General features: G+C 51.7%; 1 protein-coding gene across 1 annotated transcript; it reads left to right on the top strand.

Moving 5' to 3' along the window:
• Window positions 1-195: 195 nt before the first annotated feature.
• Window positions 196-24,966, top strand: STK25 (serine/threonine kinase 25). The gene is made up of 12 exons (XM_068164053.1): window positions 196-417; window positions 1,385-1,511; window positions 7,937-8,167; window positions 9,729-9,785; window positions 11,186-11,294; window positions 11,843-12,000; window positions 12,270-12,455; window positions 13,275-13,420; window positions 15,821-15,935; window positions 17,612-17,683; window positions 21,415-21,551; window positions 22,863-24,966. The coding sequence occupies exons 2-12, from the start codon at window positions 1,461-1,463 to the stop codon at window positions 22,900-22,902; spliced, it is 1,302 nt and encodes a 433-aa protein (XP_068020154.1). The 5' UTR covers window positions 196-417; window positions 1,385-1,460; the 3' UTR covers window positions 22,903-24,966.
• Window positions 24,967-25,310: the final 344 nt, after the last annotated feature.

Raw genomic sequence — 25,310 nt, 5'->3', positions numbered from 1 at the left:
CTCGCCCCCGCCTCCCGCCGCGCCCTGCCCCGCGGCGCGCCGGGTCCTGCAGTCCTCGGGGCCGGGCTGCGGCCCGCCGGCCTCGCTCCGGAACTGCGAGTCCCGGCAGGCAGCGCGGCCGCGGCCGCCGTCCCGCCCCGCCCCCGCTGCTCCGCCCCGCCCCGCCCCGCGCGCCGTGTTGTTGCGCCCGGCCCGGCCCCGGCCCAGCCCTGCCCATCCCGATCCCGGCTCCCCTGTTCCCCTTCCCGGCACCCCTCCCCCAGCCCTTTCCCCCGCCGCCTCGGGCGCGCTCGGTGTCCGAGGGCAGTCTGGAGCCTCAGCGGGGTGGCGGCGGCGGCTCCGTGTGCCAGGGCGAGGCATGGCACCGCGCCGCCTTTCGCGCGGGGTCCGCTGGCCCTAGCTGCGGTGGGTGCCCGGGTAGGTGCGGTGGCGAAGGCCCTGGGGGCTCTGCGGGGCGCTTATGCTCAACAGAGGGGCGCTGTGCGGGTGGGGGGGAAGCTCTGAGCAGGCCGTGATGGGTCGGGGGGCCCTGCTTGGTGGGGGGGCACTGAATGTCTGGGAGGAAGGGGGGCCCTGAACTGTGAGGCGGGGCGAGGGGTACCTGAGCGGGGCTAAGGAGGTGTGAGGGGGCCCCGGGGGACACCATGGCAGGAACACAGAGGGGCTGAGGGTGTCGTGGTGGGGTGCACTGGGCTAGGGGGTCCTGGAAAGGGCTGGGTCGTGCCGCAGGTGTCCTGAGGGAATTGAGCTGGGCTGCCCTGGAGGGGCCGTGCTAGGCTGGGGCTTCTGTGGGCTGAGGGGCCGTGCTAGGCTGGGGCTTCTGTGGGCTGAGGGGCCGTGCTAGGCTGGGGCTGTTCAGGGCTGGGCTGGGTGGGAGTACGGGGTCCAGGGGCAGAACTGGAGAGTACTGTTTGGGGTCTGCCCATGGGTGGTGTAGGGTTTGGCTTCCCTGAGGAGGAAGAGATACACTGGGGAGCTGACCTGAGTGGATGTGCTGAGGAGAATGGGAAGGGAGGTCTACCCGCAGCAAGAGGATTACTGAGGAGCAGTAGGAGGATGACTGAGAGCAATGCTGTGAGCTGGGGGAAGATGCCGGGAGTGGTGATGAAGGGATTGTGTTGGAGGGGTAACTGTGAAGCATCCTGAGGTAATGGTGGGTGGGGAAAATGGTGCCTGAGGGGTGTTACTAAAGTGAGGTTCCTTGGTTCATCTGGGAGGCATGTCTGTAAAGAACTAAGACATGGGCTTTGCAAGGAAGGTCTGGAATACTTGGAATGGACTGGTAGGTTCAAGGAGAGCTACAAATGGAGGAGAGAAAAGGTAGCTCTTCTGGGGAGTGAGCCAGGCTCTTGAGTTAGAGCTGTTGTGTTGCTGCTTGTCACAGCTGACCAGTGGATGAGAAAGCATCTCTTTCCTGCTGTGCTGCGGCGTCCCAGCCCTCTCTGATTCTGCAGAAGCGAATGTCTGACCACCCCGTAGGCATGGCTCATTTGAGAGAGTTTGCCAGCCAGGTAAGTGACAATTAACAACTTGTTTTAAGCTCTTGTTGAAACGAGCTTAAAACAAATCACTTTTTGCAGCTCCTTATCTCTCTCACACAGGTCTCAGCTTACTCCTCTTGGCTGAGCAGCTTGTGTCTTATCCCGTGGTGGTGTTGGGCTGGCAGTGTTAGGTTGCCGGGCATCTAGAAAGGGAATGCTCCGGCTGGTATGGTGTCTTTCTCAAGGTCAACTTTGCTCCTCGAAGGGAAGCAGGAATTGTTGGCTCTTTGAGTATTTTGGGGAGGGGAAGTCTAGAAATGGGAACAGAAAAGCTGAGTGCAGGCTGTGCCAGACACACCTTGCTGAAGTGGTTCCTCTTACCTGAGAAAATGAGTGCTTGTAATCTCGGCGTGTAAGGTACTGGACCTTGAACTTTGCTGAGAGAAATGCCAGCATCAGTGGATGTGGTGGAGCCCTGATGTTGTGATGACATTTCCAGGAGAGGAATGTGGAAGGATGATGTCATGACTTATGACTGAAAGCTAAACCACATTAATAGTGCTGGCTTGAGTCTTCCTTCTTCTGAATTTGGTTGTGGGGTGTGCTTAATTATTGGCAGATGTCAGTGCTTAATGTAGGTTGTGCTCAGCTATGTTGTCTGAGAGTTCTTTGGCATTTCTCTGTTCTGCTCCTGGGTGTAGAATTAGAACACTAAAAGCTTTGGTGCTTTGAGATGAAGCTTTCTCCTGGCCTTTTCCAATTTAACACTGATTTGCAATGCACCTTAGTTTGCCTGCTGTCTTTCACAGAAACTGCTTCCCCAAAGTGTGGATGGGGAATTAAATGCAAATGTGTGCCTGAATGAGTCATAGTACAGGGAGAGAAATGAAAGGAGTAGGAAAGGATGCTGTCTCTTTATGGTTGAGAGCTGAGTTCTGTAGCTGCAGAGAGCATTGCTCTGAAGCTTTTCAGTGCGTGACATTCACTCATGAAGTTCACCAGGGTTCCATTGGTCTCATCTCTAAACTGATTATGCAAATGTAAGGCATTCTCACGTTCTGTCATCCCATGATTCTCTGGTCCTGGAATAGGAGAACAGCCTGTCTTGTCCATTTCTCAGGGCTCCTCAGGAATCTTTGATGGGACTTTGTAAGATACACAGCTGAGGATTTCTGGACCAGCAGTCAGAATTGATCAGAGGTTCTCTTCACCAGAGTATAGGAAGTGGTGGGAAATACTGTTGCAGTTGAGAGCCCAAGATATGGATTGGGCTGTCAGAGGTTTGACTCATCTTTGATTCCCAGATCTGTTGCTGATGTACAGGGTTACCTCAGGCAAATCCCCAGGTTTCTTTACCTCTGGGCCTCCATTTCCTTCCTTTTAGCTGGCTCCCTGCCTTTTCTTGGCAGTCCTTTGCTGTGTAGGTACAGCACAGTGGGTCTTTGTTGGGAGCTCCTTCTGATAGATGATGTATTTGCATTGGTGTGTGTAAACTCTGGTCTGAGCTCTATTTCTAGAAGCTGTTGAAATTCTCTGGCTAGTCCCTCCCTTGAAGCAGAAGAATACCATCTGTGGAGCAAGGTGGGGTTCTCAGACAGATGTGTGTTTGAAAGTATTGAACACAAACTTGGCTCTTGCTCATCAGCCCCGAGTCTGTACTCTAGAAGCTGAAGACTGCTTCAGGTTTAGTAGTTGGAAAGAGCTGTGCAAAGCTGATTTCTGCAAAGAGAACACAGTGCCCACCACAGGTATCTGCCCACAGTTGGTGGCCCAGAGGTTAGTGTGTACCATGCAGTGTGGATAAGTGCTGGATGGGAAGATGGGGAGGAGAGGAGGCAATGAAGGAAGAAAGGTCAGTAGCTGAGGTCTGTTAAAACTATCTTCCTCCCCTACTGCTTGGCAGAGGAAGATGATAGTTGTTTATTTGGCTGGTTGGAAAGTGCTCTAGTCAGAAGTAACAGTAAATGCTGCTGTAGTTTCACACAAACCTTTGGAGGCTGCTGAGCTCATGGTCAGCTTCAGCTCTTAAAAGCACTGTGGCCTTGACAATCTTTCTCTGTTACAGGCTTCTCCCATATACAACAGTGATTCTGATGGTCCTGGTGTGCCCAGACCAAGCACCCTCACTTCCCAAAGAGTTTGAGCACCCCTCAGTGTTTTAGGCAGAGGATGCTGAATGTGACTCTCTTGAGAGTGAGATCCAGCCAGATACAGCCCAGAGAGAAGAGCTTAAAGAGGTTTAAAGGGTACTTGCTTTGGTTCCCAATATGCAGCTTGTATTTCCAGGTAGTAGCTGTGAAATGAGGGTAAGCCCTTCTCTAGTCTTCTCTCAGAGGCTGTGGATGTCCTGTCTTTGCAGCTGGAGGTGGCAGAGCTGCTGAACCCGTTCTTTCCCCACGAAGCAGCTGGTGTCACTGCCAGGCTTGCCTCACACCACACTGCAGTTCTTAATTCCTGATGTCTGCAGTAAGCTGCTCTGTGTTAAAGCATGGCATCATCAGTCACTATGGCAGATATCCCCACACCTGTCATGAAAAAGCATCTTTCTTTCCTGTACTGTGAGTTTAGATCCTAGAGGGCAGAAGTGGAGCACGTTACTGGGGAATTGTCCTCATCCCTCTCATGCTTCCCAGCCCTTCCTGCTCACACAACCAAGATAGTGCTTTGTGTGTTCTCTAAAAGCCTGCCCATGCCTGACTGAGCCATCTCCAGTGCCTGCCTTCCTTCAGTGGGGAGAAACAGCATGAGGCTTTCTGCTCCAGGAAAGGTTTACCAATGTAGCAGAACAAGGAGCAACAAGCAGTCAGCTCTTCAGACTGGCCTGGAGCTCTGTTTTGTAGCCCTGATGGATTCCATGAACGTGGAAGAAAATGAAGAGATCCCAAGCTGGTGAGCAGTTGCACAGTGAGCAGGCTCTGCCAAGCTTCTTCGGGTTATCTGTGCTCATTTATGCAGGTGAGAAGCATTTCATCCTGATTCTGTTAACTTCCAACCAGTGAAGTTTTTCATGTGTGTTTGGAGCTGTGCAGTTCCAGATCAGGGATTTGCAGCCAGGGTGATTCTCTGACAAGAAGACTGGCACTGAGATCAGTGTGTTATGTAGAAAAGGGACAGGTCCTGTTTGCAGCCTCATTGCAGTGCTCTGCAGGTGCCAATGTGTTGGTGTAGGGGAGAGTGGGGCTACACAGAGTTTGTTTTTCCTCTTCTCCCCCACCAGTTTGAGCCCCCAAAGCGTGGCAGTGTGCTTCTCTTCTGACAGAGCACTGCTCTCCCGTGGCTCACCATGCCTGCCACAGCTGCATTTGTTCTGCTGCCTGGTGATTGCTGGGGCATGTGTGGCCATCCATCTAAACATTTGCCTACTAACCCAAATGTAGCAGCTTAGGCAGGAACTTATGTAGCAGACAAGAGCTTTGGAGCAGTTGTCCTGCAGACTAGCATACTTTTATCTTACATTGTCTTAGGATTACAGAATTGCATCCACAAAAGATGCCAGCTGGCAATGTCTTCTGTGGTGTCCACAATGGTAATTCACAAGGTGTTCCACTGGGCAGGCATTGAGCTGCTTGAATGCTTCCTGTTCCAGCCTAATGTGGTGGGCCTGTCTCTTTTGCCTGTCAGTGTTGTTTCATTTTCCTGAGGCCCTTGGGCTTGTCAGGAAGGTTTGCCTCCTTCACCACCCCCACCTGAACTGATTTGTTCCTCAGAAGATGAAGTATGGAAGCTTGTTGACAAAGCTATCTGGGATTGCAGAGCCCAATATATAAACTGGTGGCTGTCCCAAGAGCTGCCCACAGTAGCAGGTGCTCTTATGTTAGATGTCCTGTTCTTAGAGGCATCAGTCCTGATCCTCTGAGGTGCCATGCCAGCCTGACAGGGGGAGCAGGCACTTCCACCTTCACATTTCTTTTCTCTTGGAAAAAGTAATTGCATGGGAGGGGAGGAAGGTTGCCTTGAAGAATTGCTTCCCTGCAGGATTCATGTGGCTAGTGCTTCCTTTAAACAGCTGAGCCAGGTGCTTCTAGGGGATGATCCTCCTTCTGTTCCTTCTCCCTGATGTGTGGGAGAGGCTGATGCGGTGAGTGCCATTTTTGCAGTGCAGTAGGTGATTGTGACCTCAAGGCCATCTTGCTGCCACTTCTGTAAGTTGGTCAAGAGGAGGAAACTGCTCCTGACCTCTTGTGAGCCTGGACTAGCCAGACTGTTCTCCCTGTCCTGCAGTAGTCATCCTCATGTTGTCTTCTGGAATTTCTCAAGTTCAAATCCTCTTCCCTCTTTCCAATCCCTGTTATGTAATCCCAGTTCCTTTCATGGAGTCATTAGGGTTGGAAAAGACCTCTAAGATCAAGTCCAACCATAACCCAGCTGCCATGACCACTAAACTGTATCCTGAAGCATGACATCTACAACTTCTTGAGCACTCCCAGGGCTGGTGACCCTACCACATTCCTGGGCATCCTGTTCCAATGCCTGACCACTCTTGTTGGAAAGAAATGTTTCCTAATACCCACCCTAAGCCTCCCCTGGCACCACTGAAGCCTATTGCCTTTCATCCTATCATTAGTTACTTGGGAGAAGAGGCCAACACTGGCCTCACTGGAGTGCTTTGAGGGAGTTGCAGAGAGAGCAATGAAGTCTCCCCTCAGCATCCTCTCCTCCAGACTAAACAGTCCCATTTCCCTCAGCTGCTCCTCAGCAGACCTGTTCTCCAGATCCTTCACCAGCATCATTGCTCTTCTCTGGACACTCTCCAGGACCTCAGTCGCTTTCTTAGGCTTTCATCTCTGCATATCCCCTCCAGTCCATTTCCAGTGCATTTGTTCAGGGTACAGCCTGCTTGGATGTTGTGATGGGATGAACAAGGATGTTTGGTTATCTCTTTGTGTCCTGGGCTGGAATGCCTGTGGAGATCCTGCATAGTGACCTGATTGGAAAGCTCCCTCTGGGCCTGGCTCGCTCTGTGTAGCGATGCACTGGGCACAGAAGGCAAACGACTTGTAATGACTGGCTGGTTAATCATGAAGCAGTGCCTGGGGCTGCTCAGTGGTGGCTTGCTGCTTGTGGTGGATGGAGAAAATGGAGCTGCCCTGTTCAGAGATAAAATCTCTGCCAGCTCAAGGCCTCTGCAAGGGAGTGGTTCCTCTGGGTGACGTGTTGGAGGTGAGACTGAGGAGTTGTGGGTGTGGAAAGCTCCCTGCCATGGCCTGGCTGCTTCCTGGAAGTCAGGCCATATTTTCCAGTTTTTTTTCTCTAAACTAGACTTGTGTGGCTGCATTTTTATTTATTTACTTTTGTAATGGCAGAAAAACTAATTACAGAGAGCCTATTATTAGCATGAAGCAGAGCAGGACCTCCTGCTCAGAAGATTTGTTCTGGTTTCTACTCTTTCTCAGTCATACTCATGTTCATAAAGAGTTAACTTTGAAGCTGCTGCTGAAGGGTCAGTGTTTCTTAGGTGGCTCTGTCAGTGGCTTCCCTTGGTGTGCTTGTCTAAGGAGGGAAATGCTGTTTGCTTCTGCACCCAGAGTGCCAGCCAGAGGAGAGGCTGTTCCAGAAAAGCAGGTCTGCAGCAGGGAGTGTCCATTCAGCTCTCCTGGCTCTTTTGGGATAGGCAGGTGTCTGGCCTCCTTGCTGCTGACCTTCCAGAAGATGTGAGGCTCCCTCTGAGAAGAGCTGGGCTGGTTATTGCCTGGAACTCAGGCTGCAGCAGAGAAGATGGCTGATGTCAGCTGGTAATTGTATTACTGGAGTATCTCACCCTCCTGACAAGCAGGGAAGGGTACAAATCTTGGAAACCATTCAGGTCTTTTGAGTGTAGGAAGGCAGACTGGGGAAGCATCATCGTTCTCTTCCTATGGCCTCTTGCTTGCGCCCATTGTCTCACCTGGATCTTTAAAAGCAGGTTGGTTCTGGTGCACCTTGACAGCCATTTTTTATTCAAGTGTGGACAAGTGCTTGCTCTGCTTTGGCACCAGCATAGTGCCTGCAGTTGAGCAGTCCTGTCCCAAGGGAGCTGACACTTTCTATAGAGATACTTGTTGGCACTCTCTTCCTGGGCTCCTCTCCCCTTCTTCTCTCACTGGGGCCTGCAGGGTTTCTTTAGCTCAGAAACCTTAAGGGTTTTTTCAGCTCTTCTCACCTTGGATATGTTCTGTGCTAAATTTCTCACCATGTGGAGACCTCTTAGGATATGTGAGTTACAGGTACATTAAACACCACAGCAGCTGAAGAGGCAGGGAGATCATGGAATTGTTAGGGTTGGAAGGGCCCTCAAGGATCATCTAGTTCCAACCCCCCTGCCACAGGCAGGGACTCCTGTGAGATCAGGTTGCTCAACAGCCACATCCAGCCTGGCCTTGAAAACCTCCAGGGATGAGCTGTATCAGTATGCACAGTGCTGTGTAGGCTGCTCTGGAACTCCATGGGCCTTTTTCCATCTCTGCTTTCTGGTTTAGCACTCCAGGGTGGATCCTGAGGAGCTGTTCACCAAGCTGGAGCGGATCGGCAAAGGGTCCTTTGGTGAAGTGTACAAAGGGATCGACAACCGCACCAAGGAGGTGGTGGCTATCAAGATCATCGACCTGGAGGAGGCTGAGGATGAAATTGAGGACATTCAGCAGGAGATTACAGTGCTCAGCCAGTGTGATAGTCCCTACATCACCCGGTACTATGGCTCCTACTTGAAGGTGAGACGAAGCCAGGGCGATTCCCTGGGGCAGCAGTTTGGGAGCGGGGTGGGCTTTGCTGTGGGTGCTGCAGGTGTCCATTCTGTGGGTGGCAGCAGGAAGAGCAGTGGTGCTGCTCACTGAGTTCATCTGGCCTTCGTGGAAGGCTGTGCTGGAAGACATGTGAAAGTGAAGTGTGGGGTACACTGGGGTCCTAAGAGCAGGGCACTTCACTGGAGATGAGAGCTGTTGAAGAGGCAAACCCCTACCCAGTTTGACTCTTCTTGAAAGGAACTTTGTGGACTACTCCAAGGTCTCTTCCAACCTGGTCTGTTCCCACTCCTGTTCCCACTCCTGTTCCCACTCCTGTTCCCACTCCACTGTGCCCAAAGACCATAGTTTTGGGATAGTACCACTGAGGCCTTTGTGCCTCTGGAAATGAGTTTTCAAACTGTCATTTGTGCTCTTGTGGTCATCATTTCATCCAAAATGACGAGCAGAACAGAAGCAGAGTCTTTGGAGGAAGGCTGATACTGCTTCCATTGAGAACAGGGTTAGGGATCCCCAGTGGAAGCTACTAGTGGAGATGACCAGAAGTGGCCTCTGCATGCTGGCTGCTGGAGGTGTAGCACTGGATCTGCAGCTAACAGTTCCTGAGCTCTTTGGATCCCAGTTATTCCCTACATATTTTCCAAAGGCTGTAATGCATTTTCTCAGCTTTTTTTCTGAGAACACCAAGCAAGCTGTAGCTTTATGGATCTGCTGCTTATCTCCTGTCAGCACTCTGTGAACCTTAGTCTGGAGATTCTCTTTCTGAGGACTAAGAGAGCATTTTCCTAATTGTAGCCTTCAAGCTGAGAGTCTTGTTACTGAGCTCAAAGGCTGCAAAGCTTCCCTGTTACTGTGAAGAGGGAGATGTGCTAGATCTGTTAAATGGCTCCAACCCTACCTAGACTGTGCTATTGCCTGTGGGCTGTGCAGTCTGGTGCCTGGAAGACACTAAGCTTGCTCAGACAGAACTGCAGACCAAGAGAAGGAAGTGTGCTGGGAGCAGGTCCACCTCTGCCCCGTGTCAGCAGGAGAGAAGGAACCATAGAATCACAGAATTGTTTTGGTTGGAAAAGATCTCTAAGATCATCAAATCCAACCATTGACCCAACACCACCATGGCCATTAAACCATGTCCCAAAATGCCATGTCCACACATTTCTTGACCACCTCCAGGGATGGTGACTACCACCTCCCCAGGCAGCTTGTTCCAATGCCTGACCACTCTTGCAGGAAAGAAATTGTTCCTCATGTCCAACCTAAACTTCCCCTGGTGCAATTTTAGGCCATTTCCTCTTGTTCTATTACCTGATAGTAGGGAGAGGAAACTGACCCCCACCTGACTCCATCCTCCTTTCAGGGAGTTAGAGAGAGAGCTGGGAGCTCCTTCCTTGAGCCCCTGAGAGATGTGGTGTGCAGCATCTCTTGGGTTGTGTATAGCTCTACTTGTGTGTCTTGCTGCCTCTGGGCTGTTTCATGTTTCTTCCTGCTGTTGTTACTGTCTTTGCTCTTCCATTTGTGCTCTGGCTTGCAGGGCACTAAGCTGTGGATAATCATGGAGTACCTAGGAGGAGGTTCAGCCCTGGATTTGGTAAGTACATGGTAAGCTCTGGACAGCCAAGACCAGTGGCTGGAGCTTTGGTTTGTGAAGTTTCCCCAAGGCAGACACTCACCTGCCATGTACCATGTGTTTGGCAGCCTTGTGCCTGAAGGGCAGGTAGGGCAGGCCAGACATGCTGGTTTTGCAGATCCCAGGACAAAGGAGATGTTTGCCCAGAGCTTAGCTGTCAAAGCACTGCTCTCCAGCATGCTCTGCTGCGTTACAATGGGAAGAGCCTGTGAACTGAAACAGGACAGCAGCCAGCTGCTTTTGAGCAGTGGGAATCCATGCTTCACCTAATAAGAGTCTGTGGGATTGATTAGTGCTTGCATGGCACCAAACTCAGCAGGGACCTGGTCTGCCATCAGGATTCCCAGGTGTTTGGCAATACAAATGGCATTTCAGAGCTTACCTCAGATTGTGAGAGAATGCAGATGCTGAATCAACCTGTGGGCAAAACTCTGCTGTGCTGTATTCTGTCACAGGACTTTTCCTTTGTCCTGAGGACAGTGAAGCCTGTTTTTCCAGAGTGGTAACTAAGCTCATGTAGTAAAAACTGCTGAGCCTGCACTGACTTGGAGGAAGGATGTGGTGGGGAGGCTGTCATTAGCAGGAGTCACTTTAGTGTCAGAACCTAAATTATTGCACTGAGAAGGTGGAATTTATTAGAGGAGAACTGATGGAAAGGAGATCTTTGATACAATACTCTGCAGCTAGAGGGTAGAAGCTGTCTCTGGGCCATTGAGGTGGCTGTAATTCATAGAATCATAGATTGGTTTGGGTTGGAAGTGACCTCAAAGATCATCTGGTTCCAACCCCCCTGCCATGAGCAGGGCCACCTCCCACTAGACCAGGTTGCTCAAGGCCTCATCCAACCTGGCCTTGACCACCTCCAGGGAGGGAGCATCCACAGCCTCCCTGGGCAACCTGTTCCAGTGTCTCCCCACCTCACTGTCAAGAATTTATTCCTACTCTCCAGTCTAAATCTCTTCTCTTGCAGCTTCAATCCATTCCCCCTCCTCCTCTCATTACCAGCCCTTGTAAAAAGTCCCTTCCCAGCTTTCTTGTAGGCCCCTTCAGGTACTGGATTGTTGCATGCTAGCAGAGAAACTTGGACAAGAGAAACAACTGTTAAGATGTTCAGCAATGTATTTCCAGGCCAAAGCAAGAGATGAGCATCCCACTGTTACTTGGGAAACCTTTAACAAACCAACAGAACCCCCCCCAGGGATTTTCCATTGACTGTTTGTGGATGCTAAGTCCTGGTGTGCAGTAGGTGCTTCCTGCTGAGTATGACCTGCTTGGCCAAGGTGCCAAGTAATAAACTGAGGGGCTGGAAACCCCAAGTCATCAGTTGCCTTCCTTTAAGTCATCTTTCTGCCTTTTATCAGCTGAAGCCAGGACCCCTGGAGGAGACTTACATAGCTACTATCCTGAGAGAAATCCTAAAGGGTTTGGATTATCTGCACTCTGAGAGGAAGATCCACAGGGACATCAAAGGTGAGAGTGGAGTGCTCAACGTTTTTTCTGGTGAGGGATGTTACTAACCTAAGGTTTGGAAGCATTGTACAGCAGTTATCAGAGAGGTTTCCAAGACTGTTTCCTGTTGGATTCCCTGTTTCAGAACCTGATATTTGTCATTTCATTGCAACTCATGCTTTTCATGTCCCTAGGCTTTTGCAGTAACTGTAAAGAGCTGTAGCTGTTCTCTGACATTTGTAGCTTGGACAAGCAGGGGCCTAGAGCACAAGGGACTCGAAGGCATGCTCAGATCACAAGCTGATTCTGAGTTGTGTCTCAGAATGGAAAGCCTAACCAAAACAAACAAACAAAATCCCTGTCCCAAGAGCTGAGCAATGTCAGTGTCTTCAGCTGAGCGAGTGGGAAGCAGTAGGAGAGCAGGACTTGTGAGCTCTTTGGAAGGATCTGCTCTTTACCCTGCTGGGTATTCAGGAGGGCAAAGGAGGATGCCACAGGGGGTCCATTGTCAGTATTCAGTTCTGTGTGGGCTGGAGGTGGACTGAATGCTTCTTTTTGTGTGTGAACAGCTGCCAACGTGCTACTTTCAGAACAAGGAGATGTGAAACTGGCTGACTTTGGTGTGGCTGGACAGTTGACAGATACACAAATTAAGAGGAACACCTTTGTTGGGACTCCTTTCTGGATGGCACCAGAGGTCATCAAACAGTCTGCTTATGACTTCAAGGTCAGCTGGGAGCAGGAGGATTGCTGCTTGGGGCTGCCGTAGATGAGATGATGCCAGGGTGAATGATGGGGATTGGAAGTGCTGCTTATTGCAGGACTGGTGCTATCCTGTTATGGCTCAGGGCCTGCTGGAGAAGTTTCCCTGTTGGCCATGAAACATGATGTCATTCTATGTGATCAGTGCTCTGGCAGTGCTGAAGCTGCATGCTTCCATGTTGCAGAGTTGCTGCTTGCTCCGCCCTGCTCACACTGTTCTCGCTCTTCTTTCAGGCAGACATCTGGTCCCTTGGAATTACAGCCATTGAACTAGCAAAGGGAGAGCCTCCGAATTCTGACTTGCATCCTATGAGGGTTCTCTTCCTGATCCCCAAAAATAACCCTCCAACACTTGAGGGTCACCACAGCAAGCCCTTCAAGGAGTTTGTGGAAGCCTGCCTCAATAAGGATCCGAGATTCGTGAGTACTGCTGCCCACCTGCTGACTTCGGCAGCAGATTGCAGAGGGCAAAGATTTGTTTAGCAGGAAGACCTTTGGTGCAGAGCTTCTGGAGAGAAAGAAGTCCTGAGCTTGCAGGATAGATGGGCAAGCCTGGCAAGGATTGAAGTCAGGGCATTTGTGTGTTTAGAGTACAGAGATCATAGAATTGTTTTGGTTGGAAAAGACCTCTCAGATCATTGACCCAATACCTCTGCCCCATGTCAGCAGGAGAGGAGGAATCACAGAATCACAGAGTTGTTTTGGTTGGAAAATACCTCTAAGATCATCAAGTCCAACCATTGACCCAACACCACCATGGCCATTAAACCACATCCCAAAGTGCCATGTCCACACATTTCTTGGACACCTCCAGGGGTGGTGACTCCAGCACCTCCCTGGGCAGCCTCTTCCAATGCCTGACCACTCTTGCAGGAAAGACATTTTTCCTCCTATCCAACCTAAACCTCCCCTGGTGCAATTTCAGGCCACTTCCTCTTGTTCTATCACCTGACACTAGGGAGAAAAGACTGCCCCCCACCTGACTCCAACCTTCTGTCAGGTAGTTGTAGGGAGCAATGAGGTCTCCCCTCAGCTTCCTCCAGCCTTGAGTAGCACCCCCAGTTCCCTCAGCCGCTCCTCCCCAGCCCTGCTCTCCAGTCCCTTCCCCAGCTTTGTTGCCCTTCTCTGTACCTGCTCCAGCCCCTCAAAGTCCTCCTTGGAGCGAGGGGCACCAAACTGAACCCCTTGTTGGAGTATTTGAGACGGTTGGGTGTAACCTGGTTTCCTCCTTTGCTGCAGAGGCCCACTGCTAAGGAGCTGCTGAAGCACAAGTTCATCACACGCTACACCAAGAAAACCTCCTTCCTCATGGAGCTGATCGATCGATTCAAGCGCTGGAAGTCCGAGGGCCACGGGGAGGATTCCAGCTCGGGAGATTCTGATATGTACGTAGGTGTTCTGCGTGGCAGCTGCCCTGGCAGAGCCTGGTGCAAACAGCCTGGGTCCCCCGGGCTGGAGACCTTATGGTAGCTCAGGGAGACCCGTGAGCATCAGCCTGTGGCGTCAGCAGGTGTCTGCAGCCTGAGGAAATGGGGTGCTGCCTCCTGTTTGGTGGGACTGGATTCCAGTCTTAGCCTGTGAAGCCTCTCTGCTGAGTGTAAAGAATAGAATAGAATAAACCAGGTTGGAAGAGACCTTCAAGATCATGGTGTCCAACCTATCATCCAACACCACCTAATCAACTAACCCATGTAACCAAGCACCCTGTCAAGTCTCCTTCTGAACACCTCCAGTGATGGTGACTCCACCACCTCCCTGGGCAGCCCATTCCAATGGCCAATCACTCTCTCTGTGTAGAATTTCTTCCTAACCTCCAGCCTAAACCTCCCCTGGCACAGCTTGAGACTGTGTCCTCTTGTTCTGGTGCTGGTTGCCTGGGAGAAGAGACCAACCTCTGCCTGTCTACAACCCCCCTTCAGGTAGTTGTAGACAGCAATAAGGTCTCCTCTGAGCCTCCTCTTCTCCAGGTTAGGCAACCCCAGCTCCCTCAGCCTCTCTTCATAGGGCTTGTGTTCCAAACCCCTCACCAACTTTGTTGTCCTTCTCTGGATCAGAAGCACTAACAGGAAGCATCCCCAGGTTGTGCAGCAGCAGTAAGGCAAGGCTCTGCTGCCTGTGTGTCATGCACCTTCAGTTTTAACTGCAGGAGCTACAGGCTTGAGGAGCTGTGTGTGCCTTTCATGGGTAGAGAGCTTTGCTGCTGGTGTGGAGGGGTAATGAGGCTTCTCTTCACCTGTAGTGGTGGGGACTCAGGCAACCAATGACTCTGAGGGTTTGGCTTGCTCTATCTAAACCTGGCCCCTCAAATTGTGAGCTTGGATTGTCTTGGAACTCTCCTAACTTGAACTAGCACATCAAACTGCCTCAAGGCTTCCTAGAGCCTGGTTCTGGTGACAAATCTGACCCAGGGCCAGGGAAGGTTTTAGAGCAGGTCATCCTGAGTGCCATCATGTGGCACACACAAGACAGCCAGGCCATCAGGCCCAGGCAGCATGGGGTTATGAAAGGCAGGTCCTGCCTGATCTACAGCAAGGTGAACTGTGTAGTGGAGGAGGGAAGGGCACAGGGCTTGGATAAGTGCACTCTGCACTGGATAAAAAACTGGCTGGATAGGCCCAAAGAGTGGTGGTGAATGGAGCTGAATCTGGCTGGAGCCCAGTCACTGGTGGTGTCCCCCAGGGTTTGGTACTGGGGCCTGTACTCTTCACTGTCTTTGTCAGTGATCTGGATGAGGGGTTGGGTGCATCCTCAGTGAGTTTGCAGATGACACCAAGCTGGGTGGGGAAGCTTTGCAGCAGGATCTGGACAGGTTAAACCCATGGGCCAAGGCTGATTATAGGAAGTTCAACAAGGCAAAGTGCCAGGTCCTGCACCTGGCTCAGAACAACCCCATGGTAAGCTGCAGACTCAGGGATGTGTGGCTGCAAAGCTGCACCCTGGAGAGGGACCTGGGGGTATTGATTGATGAGTCAGCAGTGTGCCCAGGTGGCCAAAAAAGCCAATGGCATCCTGGCTTGTATTAGAGACACAGTGGCCAGCAGGCACAGGGAGGTGATCATCATCCTCCTGTGCTCAGCACTGGTGAGGGTACACCTGGAGTACTGTGTTCAGCTCTGGGCTCCTCGCTACAGGAAGGATGGTGAGGGGCTGGAGTATGTCCAGAGAAGGGCAAAGAGGCTTGTGGGGGCCTGGAGCACTTCACCCACAAGGAGCAGATGGTTGTTCAGTCTGGAGAAGAGGAGGCTGAGGGGAGACCTCATTGCTCTCTAAATTACCTGAAGGGAGGTTGGAGCAAGGAGGGGAGCAGCCTCTTCTCCATGGTGGCAAGCAACAAGGGCATGGATGCAGGCTGGGCCAAGGGAGGTTTAGGCTGGGTGTTAGGAAGTATTTCTTCACTAAAAGGATTCTCAAACATTGGGATGGTCTGCCCAGGGCAGCTGTGAAGCCACCATCCCTGAAGGTGTTCAAGTGTAGTGTGGACCTGGTGCTTAAGGACATAGTTCAGTGTTGACCCTTCAGTGCTGTGTCAAAGGTTGGACTGGATGATCTTAGAGGTCTTCCATTCTGTGGTTTGGAAACATCATGTAGTACTTGGTTCAGAGCTCTCTGGTGCTGTGTGTGGGCTGTGGAGACTGGAGGGGGTTCTCTTCAGGATTGTTTTCTGGGATAGGGAAATGGCCTGGAGCCCTGTGGTGACAGGACAATCAGGCTGTGGGAATGCATAGCTCAAACACTGAGTGTGTGGAGCTGAGGCTTTGTCTTGACCTCCCCCTTTTCCTTTGCAGTGATGGAGACACAGAGGATGGAGACCAGGGTCCAATCTGGACATTCCCACCAACTATTCGGCCCAACTCCCTGAGCAAGCTGCACAAAGGGATGGCTCTTCATGGTTCCCAGAAGGTCTGTTTGCTGCCTGCTCTTTCAGAAGTGGGCTGAACTAACACAAGCTTTAGAGGGGCTTGGGGAAGCTACCACTCACTCGTGTTCTGTCTAAAACTTACTTTAGTCTGGTATCAAGGGCTGGTGCCCCAGAGCTGCCTCTTTCACATTGTCAGGGTATCACAGTACCACCAAGGTTGGAAGAGACCTCGAGGATCATCGAGTCCAACCTATCAACACAGACCCCATGACTAGACCATGGCACCAAGTGCCACGTCCAGTGCCCTCTTGAACACCTCCAGGGATGGTGACTCCACCACCTCCCTGGGCAGCACATTCCAATGCCAAATGACTCGCTTGGTGAAGAACTTTCTCCTCAGCTTGAGTCTAAACCTCCCCCGGTGCAGCTTGAGACTGTCCTCTTGTTCTGGTGCTGGTTGCCTGGGAGAAGAGACCAACTCCTTCCTGGCTACAACCACCCTTCAAGTAGTTGTAGAGGGCAATGAGGTCACCCCTGAGCCTCCTCTTCTCCAGGCTAAACAATCCCAACTCCCTCAGCCTCTCCTCACAGGGCTGTGCTCAAGGCCTCTCCCCAGCCTTGTTGCCCTTCTCTGGACACGTTCAAGTGTTTCAATGTCCTCCTTAAACTGAGGGGCCCAGAACTGGACACAGTACTCAAGGTGCAGCCTAACCAAGGCAGAGTACAGGGGCACAATGACTTCCCTGCTCCTGCTGGCCACACTATTCCTAATGCAGGCCAGGATGCCATTGGCCTTCTTGGCCACCTGGGCACACTGCTGGCTCATGTTCAGGCAGCTGTCGATCAGTACCCCCAGGTCCCTCTCTGTTTGGGAGCTCTCCAGCCACTCTGACCCCAGCCTGTAGCTCTGCATGGGGTTGTGGCCAAAGTGCAGCACTCGGCACTTGGACTTGTTGAATGCCATCCCATTGGACTCTGCCCATCTGTCCAGTCGGTCGAGGTCCCTCTGCAGAGCCTTTCCACCCTCTAACTGACCAACATCTGCTCCTAACTTGGTGTCATCTGCAAACTTGCTGATGACTGACTTGACCCCCTCATCCAGATCATCAATAAAGATGTTAAAGAGCATGGGGCCCAGCACTGATCCCTGGGGGATGCCACTGGTGCCTGGCTGCCAGCTGGATGTGGCACCATTCACCACCACTCTCTGGGCTTGGCCCTCCAGCCAGTTCCTAACCCAGCACAGAGTGCTGCTGTCCAAGCCATGAGCTGACAGCTTAGCCAGCAGTTTGCTGTGGGGGATGGTGTCAAAGGCCTTATTGAAGTCCAGGTAGACCACGTCCACCAGGCACGTCACCTGATCACAGAAAGAGATCAGGTTGGAGAGGCAGGATCTGCCCTTCCTAAATCCATGCTGGCTGGACCTGAGCCCTTGGCCATCCTTCAGGTGCGCAGTTATTGCCGCCAGGATAATCTGCTCCATCACTTTCCCTGGCACTGAGGTCAGGCTGACCGGCCTGTAGTTTCCAGGTTCCTCCATCCGACCCTTCTTGTGGATGGGGACCACGTTGGCCAGTTTCCACTTCAGCCTGTGGATTTTGAGACCTGGTGAGGGTGGCTGTTGTGGAAGTGCTGTGAGTTCACCAAAGGATTACTAGTTTGTGTGCCCTGGGAGCCTTTGCCTGCGCTTGTAACTTCTGTTTCCTTTGCTTTCCAGCCTACTGAGCCCATCAAGAGGCAACCACGGTCACAGTGTCTCTCCACACTTGTTCACCCAGTTTTTGGGGAGGTGAGCAGAACTTTCTTGGTGTCTCAGGTGGCTGGAGATGAAGAGATGCTTGTCATGGATAAGTAGCTGGGAAGGATCTGGAGAAGGGAGGAGGTGCAGTGAAGTACCTAGTAGAGTTATGGGGCTATGAGGCATGTGTGCCCCTGTTTACAGGTCTATGCTGTACACTGGGAAAGTGAGTATGTCCCTGGAGTGTTCCCTCCAGTGCATTTGTGTTCCTAGAAGCACAGCATTACTGTGCTGTCTTCCAGTGAGGACAAGGTAGAGGAGTAACTCTTTCTGGCTGCATCTTAGGCTTGCTAAGGCCTAGGCAACTTTGGACTCTGATGTTCTAGAATCATAGAACTCTCAAGGTTGGAAAAGACTTGAGATCATCAAGTCCAGCCACTCACCTAGAGCTCACAGTCCCACCCCTACTGCAAGGCCACTGCCACTAAGCCACATCCCTCAGCACCACAGCCACGTGGCTGTGAACACCTCCAGGGATGGGGACTCCCCCACCTCCCTGAGCAGCCTGTTCCAGTGCCTGAGAACCCTTTTGGTGAAGAAATGTTTCCCAATATCCAATCTGACTCTCCCCTGGCACAACCTGAGGCCTTTTCCTCTTGTCCTGTCACTTGCTGCATGTGAGAAGAGACCAACCCCCACCTCCTCCAGCCTCCTTTGAGGGAGTTACAAAGCATGGCTGAGGGCATTCTGCAAACCAAGCTGTTGAGCCAGCTCTGCAGTTTAGCTCACTGGCCTCTTCTGTACTTCACTGGGCTTGACTTCCATAGATCAGAGCATGAGGCAGATGGTCTGGAGCTTGTAGGCCTAGACTTAGGAGATAAAACCAGATGTCAACAATGCTGGTTTCTGATGCAGGTCCTCTGTGCAGTGTCATCACTGGCAGCTGCTTCTCAGTCCTTTCTCTTTAAGAGCTGTCTAGGGGAGCAGCTGCTCTGAGTTCTCCAAACCCATGAGTGCCTCTTTGTGTTTCTCCTTGCCAACCTTGCTGCACCAGTTCCAGGCAGGAAACATCTTCTTGGACCTTGCCTTTCTGCTAGCTTGACTCCCTTGGCCCAGGTCTGGTGATCCTCCTTTCCTTTGCTCAGACTTCTCTGCAGGTCCCACCTAGCAAAACCATCTGCAGGGAAGGTTCTGGGCAGTCACTGAAATAACCTGGCTTTTGTGTGCAGTAGAGTTGGGAAGCAAACATTTCTCCAAGGCTCCAACTGGGACATCTTCCTTGCTGGTTTGTTTTGGCTCTACTTTCCTACCAAGGGCAGACTTCTTCCTCCTCACTGCTGCCATAGACCTGCTAGGGTTTGCTTAGCGCTTCTAGGGGAAGAGGTGATGGCTGTTGATAGTCTTGTAATGTGCCTTCCCTGCAGCTGTATTATGGGGTGTTAATACTGAAAATGCCCCCTGATGGGTCATTAACACAGGTGGGGGCAGCTGCACACCTGGCAGCCTGTCTAGGGCAGGGAGGAAAGGACCTGGAGCTCCAAGCAGTCAATAAAAGCCAGCCTGTAAGGTTTTGAGCAGTACAGTTCTCTAAGGCCCTGCTGACCTCCAGAAAGCTCTTCTGCAGTGGAAAGTGGCAGGGTAGGACAGGCTGCTCACATCACAGGCTGCTGGTCAAAGTGAGGGTCAGTGGCTTGGCAGCAGAGGCCGATGATAAACTTCCCCAGAGGACAGTTTGTGCCTTGCTTGGGGAGGGCAGTCCTTGATCAGGTAGATGTCAAGGCAAATCAAATCCTTGGCTTCAGCATCACTACTATTTTTGGCTTCAGAAATCTGTATCCTTCATGTGTAATTGAATTGCCCTCTGTGCCCCCTGCCACTTCTGAAGGAGCAGAGGCATGCAGGAGTTGTTTCCCCAGCTGAGGCTTTGTGTTGGTGAGCAGTGAGTCTGCTGCAGAGGCAGCAGCTCTTTTTGGCTGGGAACAGCTTGATTCCAGCAGGGGCCTTGGAGAACAGGGCTGGCTGGGGCTGGGAATTAGTGTTCACTTTGTCCTGCTTTCTGGGCCATGGAGGAAAGGTGAGTTCCAACCACAGGAAAGGCTGATCCCAGAATTGCAGGCAAAGAGCTGTGAGGCTTATGTAAAGCTCTTTAATCAGCATAGCCTAAAGGGAGCTTAATTGGACTGGACAGTGGTTGGCTGGCAGGCATGCTTGTGCAACAAAAGGGTTTGGGTTTTGATCAGCTGGTTGCATCATGATGTGCACTAGAGAGGGTGCTGCTGCATGTGTGAAGGATGTAGGGAGATGCTAGAGAGGATGTGATTGTGGGTTTTCCAGTGAGAGACTCCTTCAGGCTCAGCATCTTGAACTGTCAGGAGTTCCTAAATGGCAGAGACATAGCTGGTTCAAATTAGCAACTGGAACCAGGGGCAAGTAGGCTTGTGGCTGGTGAGGACTGCTTGGAGGGAGCTAAACCTGACAGAATCACAGAATGTTAGGGGTTGGAAGAGACCTTGAAGATTAAGTCCAGAGCAGGATCAGCTAGGGCAGGTCACACAGGAACACACTCGGGCAGGTTGTGAATGTCTCTGGAGAAGGAGACTACAGCCTCGCTGGGCAGCCTGCTCCAGTGCTCTGGCATTTTCATAGTGAAAAAAGGTTTTTCCTTATGTTCACAAGGAACCTCCTCTGCTCCAGCTTGCACCCACTGCCCCTTGTCCTGTCACTGGACATCAGGGAGCAGAGCCTGGCTCCATCCTCCTGGCACTGCCCTGCACATCTTCATACACACAAGTGAGGTCACCGCTCAGTCTCCTCTTCTCCAAGCTAAAGAGCCCCAGCTCCCTCAGCCTTTCCTTAGCAGGGACATGTTCCACTGCCTTCAGCACCTTTGTGGTTCTGCACTGGACTCCTTCAAGCAGTTCCCTGAGGCCTTTCTTCAACTGAGTGGCCCAGAACTGGACACAGTATTCCACATGTGTCTTCAGCAGGGCAGAGTAGAGGGGGGAGGGAGAACCTCTCTTGACCTACTAACCACACCCCTTCTGATACACCTCAGGATGCCACTGGCCTTGGCCACAAAGGCACATTGCTGGCTCATGGTCATCCTTCTGTCCCCCAGGAGCCCCAGCTCCCTTTCCCTACACTGCTCTCCAGTTTTCACCATGTCAGGTGCTCCACATGGAGATCTTAGTGCATGGGCTTCATTCCCCTGTCCCCCTGGGGAAAGCTGTCTCTGGGGGAGGAGTGTTGGAGCCAGTCCTGTAGTGGGGCAGTAGTCTTCCTCAGCCTTTCAGTCACTAGAAGCAACTCATATTTTTTTGTGTGTGGTCATTAGAAGTGGTGGTGAGAACTCCTGGGCTTAGGCTATTTTCTGCCCTACCAGCCTGCAAGCCTTTGTGTGTGTCTGGGTGGTAAGCTGTTGCTAGCAGCAGAGGTGATTGTCCTGGGTCAGTGACAGCTGAAGTCTTGGGTTTGTTACTACCTCTGTGGTTGAGGGCTGCTGCTCCATTTCTAATATCATGTAATTTAGGTGTACATCAGGGCCTGTTTGCTGAGGACCTCAGCTGATACTAGTCCATGGTGGAAAGTCTCAACTCCAGCCACTGGACTTGCAGTATTCAAGACTTACAGGAAGAGCCCCAGAAGGATGTGGGTTCCCTCCTGCAACCTCGTGGAGTGATGCTAAAAGGGAAAAGGGCTTCATGTCTGTGCCGTGCTGCTTGGCCAGTGCTCCCTGCAGGGAGATCAGGAACTAACAGACTCTTTCTGCTTCACTCTTCCAGCTTAAAGATAAGCACAAGCAGACTGGAGGCAACGTGGGAGCCATGGAGGAGCTAGAGAACGCCTTCAGCCTGGCTGAGGAGTCCTGCCCAGGCATCTCTGACAAACTGATAGCACACATGGTGGAGCGGGTACAAAGGTGAGTGTCCTCCAGAGGGTGAATGAGGATGGAGCTGGCAGTGACCCAAACTGCTGTCATACTCCATAGCTGTGGTGAAGGTCAGTGCTGAGTACTCAGGACACTCCAGAAGCTGATGATAGCTGTCTTAATTGTCCCTAAGTCACTTCTAACTGCTTTCATTTCACAGAAGCAGTTCTTGCTGCCTCAGAAGTCCTCTCTGACACCACACAGGTTTCTGTAGTGTAGATGAATGTTGCAGAGCACAGAAGGATGCTGCTCTTCACCTTCATAGAATCATTAAGGTTGGAAAAGACCTTTAAGATCATTGAGTCCAACTAGCATGACCACTAAACTATATGCTGAAGTTCCACACCTACAGCTTCCTGAACACCTCCCAGGGATGGTGACTCCACCAGCTCCCTGGGCAGCCTGTTCATTGCCTGACCACTCTTGCAGCAAAGAACCTTTCCTTAGCCTCCAGCCTAAACCTTGCCTAGCACAGCTTGAGGCCATTTCCTCTCATCCTGTTGCTGTCCTATCATCTCTGTCTGCATCTGTATCTCACATACATGATGTCCTGCCAGTTGCATTACCCAGGCACTGAGGGCTGTGCCAAATGTCCTCAGGATCACTTCTGGAGTAGAGAATGAACAGAAATAGGAACTGTCAGTGGCAAAGGGCGTGGTGACAAGCACAGCCAGAATTGACCTCTTCATCTTACCTTTTAATTTCTGACCCCACCTGCAGGTGCTGCATCCAGTTCTGGTGCCCCCAGCACAACATGGAACTGTTGGAGTGGGCCCAGAGGAGGCCACAGAGATGATCAGAGGGCTGGAGCACCACCCCTGTGGGGACAGGCTGGGAGAGTTGGGGCTGTTCAGCCTGGAGAAAAGAAGGCTCCAGGGAGACCTTAGAGCAGCCTTCCAGTACTTGAAGGGAGCTGGCTACAGGGAAGCTGAGGAGAGGGACTTCTTGCAAGGGCTTTTAGTGGCAGAACAAGGGACAGTGGCTTTGAGCTGGCAGAGATTTAGACTGGAGATTAGGAAGGAATTCTTTACAGTGAAGGTGGTGAGACACTGGAAGAGGTTGCCCAGGGAGGTCACAGATGCCCTCTCCCTGGAGGTGTTTGAGGCCTTGGGCAAGCTGGGCTAGCGGAAGGTGTCCCTGCCCATGGCAGGGGGGTTGGAACCAGATGATCTTTAAGGTCCCTTCCAACCCAACCCTATCTGTGATCTGCAGGCAGGCTGCTGCAGTGCTTGTGGCCACCTTGCAGCTGAGGGCTTGCAGCAGCCAGCAGTGACCATTTCCCCAAACTGTTGTTCGTTGCAGGTTTTCACACAGTCGGAACCACCTGACCTCTGCCCGCTGACCCCCCCAGGCCCTGCTGCTCTTCCAGGAGGGGAAGGATTTGGGCTTTTCCCAGCTTCATAAACTCCATCTCTACTCCAGACCACCATCTGCTGTTGGATGTACGTTGTGTTATGGACTCCAGGACATTTCAGAGCCTTCATGTCACACCTCTTCCCATGATCAGCCAGGGTGGGGTTTGCAATGCAAGAACACTTGGGACCTTTTGCAGCACCTGAGAGGGGTGGTCTAATTGTTTTTACAATGTAATCAATGCAGTTTTTAATTGTCTCCCTATGGATGTTATCCATTTTGGCTTGGTTTGATTCACAGCTTGCTACTGGTAAATGCCTGGCTGCTGGAGAAGAGGGATATTCTCTTCCACCAAGATATGTTCCAGAGGAGTCTGGTGGGGTTAGCTTCCTGCCCTTCCTAAAGGATTGTGAGTGGTGATGTGTGAGTGCAGGTCTGTTAGGAAGCTCTCCATTCATTTTGGCCTCTGGGAAAATTAGGGCAGCACTCCAGTTGTTTCTGGGGGGGCTGCTTCAGCTCCTTCTAGCAGCAAAAATCTTTCAAGGGTAGCAGCAGCAGAGCTGATCTGCTGCTGCTCTTTCCCAGCTGGTTGTTTCACAGGAGGATGGGTTTGCTGACTGGACTCTTTTTTGGCTCTGGGACATCCTTTTGTATTGAGCTTTGGTTCATTGAATTCAGACACCAGCAGCACTTGCCTTGGGTCTGCAGGGACTGGGAGGCAAAGTGGTGACATTTGGTTTGGGAGCTGAAGTTCCTTTCCTTGGTGCTTTCTGCAACTGAAGCACTAGAAGGGTAGGTTTGGCAGCCCTAGACTCTAAGCTGGGCAGATACCTCCTGTGCCTGCCCAAATGTTGCAGAAGGATTAAGAAGGGAGGCAAGGGGGACCCTCAGTTCAAAAGGCAAGAAACCTGTGCTCTACAGAAAGCATCCACTGGATGGCTGCAGCAGTGGTATCCATGTGGTATGGCTGGGGCTTCACAAAAGCTGCTCTCTGCCTCCAACCCCCTTCTCAACCTTCCCTTTCTGGCTCTTTTGTTCAGTCTCTGACCTCACCTGACTGCAGCCAGGGCTCTGCTCCAATTGACAAGCTGTGATGGGGCTTGCTAGCAGAGAACTTAAAAGCATCTCCTGCTGCTTAAGGTATTCCAGTGGAGCCATCCTCACCTAGCTCTGCTTGCTGTGTAATCCTAGTTAATAAAGCAAACCTTTAATTGAAGTAAAGGCACAGATCTTAAAGCTGTGCTCTAAAGGTCTAGAAGAATAGACTTAGGAAAATAACTTCTGCTAGCTGGTTGCTTAGAGCTCTGCTCTCTAACTGTAAAGATTCCCAGGCAGTCAGCAAGACCTCAGGTAGCCAGGTCTTTCTGTCTGGGTGGTTGTGTGTGAATGATGTGGCTCAGCCCAGAGCCACTGAGAACAAAAGCTGGAGCTGTTCAGCACTTTTTTGAACAGCAAGGCTTCTCCTTTAATAACAAGGCTTGATTTTTTTTCTTTGGTACTTTGATTCAAACCTGTAGATTGTAAGTACTGGACTAAAAGCAGCTCCAAAGGACCATACATTTCCTCATCCCAGTGTGTGATGTTCACTTTAGCTTATGACTATCCTTCACTTTTCCTCTCTGATGGCTCAGCAAACACTATCGACCTGTCCAGCAGAGCTGAGGTGCTGCTGTTGGATCTTGCTGGTGTTTCCCTGTGGTGGGAGCCAGCTCAGAGCCTGCACTTCTGAAGAGCAAAACACCCCCAATTTTTCCTCAGGGGGAGGAGTTCATGAAGAGAAGACACAGGACACTGAGGTGGAAGGCTGAGGCTGCACTCCAGCAGAGAGACGGCTCCAGGGCTCCTGCTGCTTTCCAAGCTGCTGTTCAGGACAGTAGCAAATTGTGACAATAAGGTACCTTGTGTTAGTACTCACCTGCACTGCAGCCTCAGGAGGAGACTTTTTAAAGGCAACAATCCCCACAAACGTTGTCCAGGATTCCAAGCAACAATGGTTTTAGTTTTTCAAGACCTTGAAAGGGACCTGCCACTTTCAATAAAGTAACAAAACCAACCAGGCTGCTCTGACTTGCTGTTAGGAGGGAAAGGCTTGGGGCAAGCTGCCCAAAGTGAAAACTGCTCCCTTCTTGGGCTTCCCTGCTGCTCTTCCTGCCCCATGCACCCCCAGCAGCTCTCTGACACACACCCACTCAGGTACTTCTTGTGCAAGAGGGGACTACAGTGGAGGGCACCCTCGAACACATCCTTTCAGCTGCTGCACACTGGGGGTAGGGGAACCACCCTCTGTTGGCAGAAGTGGAGCTCTGGGAAAATGCTTTGGTCAGGTTTTGCCTCAGTCTGTTCTGGCCCCAGCCTGCACTGCAGAGGGTACCCTGTCCCTTGTGCCAGGCTGTGGAC

The sequence above is a fragment of the Melanerpes formicivorus genome, unplaced genomic scaffold (assembly GCF_026170545.1).
Source record: "Melanerpes formicivorus ecotype bairdi unplaced genomic scaffold, bMelFor1.0.p_v2 SCAF_76, whole genome shotgun sequence".
Taxonomy (NCBI): Eukaryota; Metazoa; Chordata; class Aves; order Piciformes; family Picidae; genus Melanerpes; species Melanerpes formicivorus.
Note: the sequence above shows the minus strand (reverse complement) of the source record. Positions and strands in the feature narration are given on the sequence as shown.

What these genes read in the sequence shown, in the direction of transcription:
- STK25 (XM_068164053.1), top strand. Translation starts at nt 1,461, where the DNA reads ATGTCTGACCACCCCGTAGGCATGGCTCATTTGAGAGAGTTTGCCAGC. An exon ending in CTCTTCATGGTTCCCAGAAG is followed by an intron (nt 15,936 to 17,611) that starts GTCTGTTTGCTG and finishes TTTGCTTTCCAG; the next exon opens with CCTACTGAGCCCATCAAGAG. An exon ending in ATGGTGGAGCGGGTACAAAG is followed by an intron (nt 21,552 to 22,862) that starts GTGAGTGTCCTC and finishes TGTTCGTTGCAG; the next exon opens with GTTTTCACACAGTCGGAACC.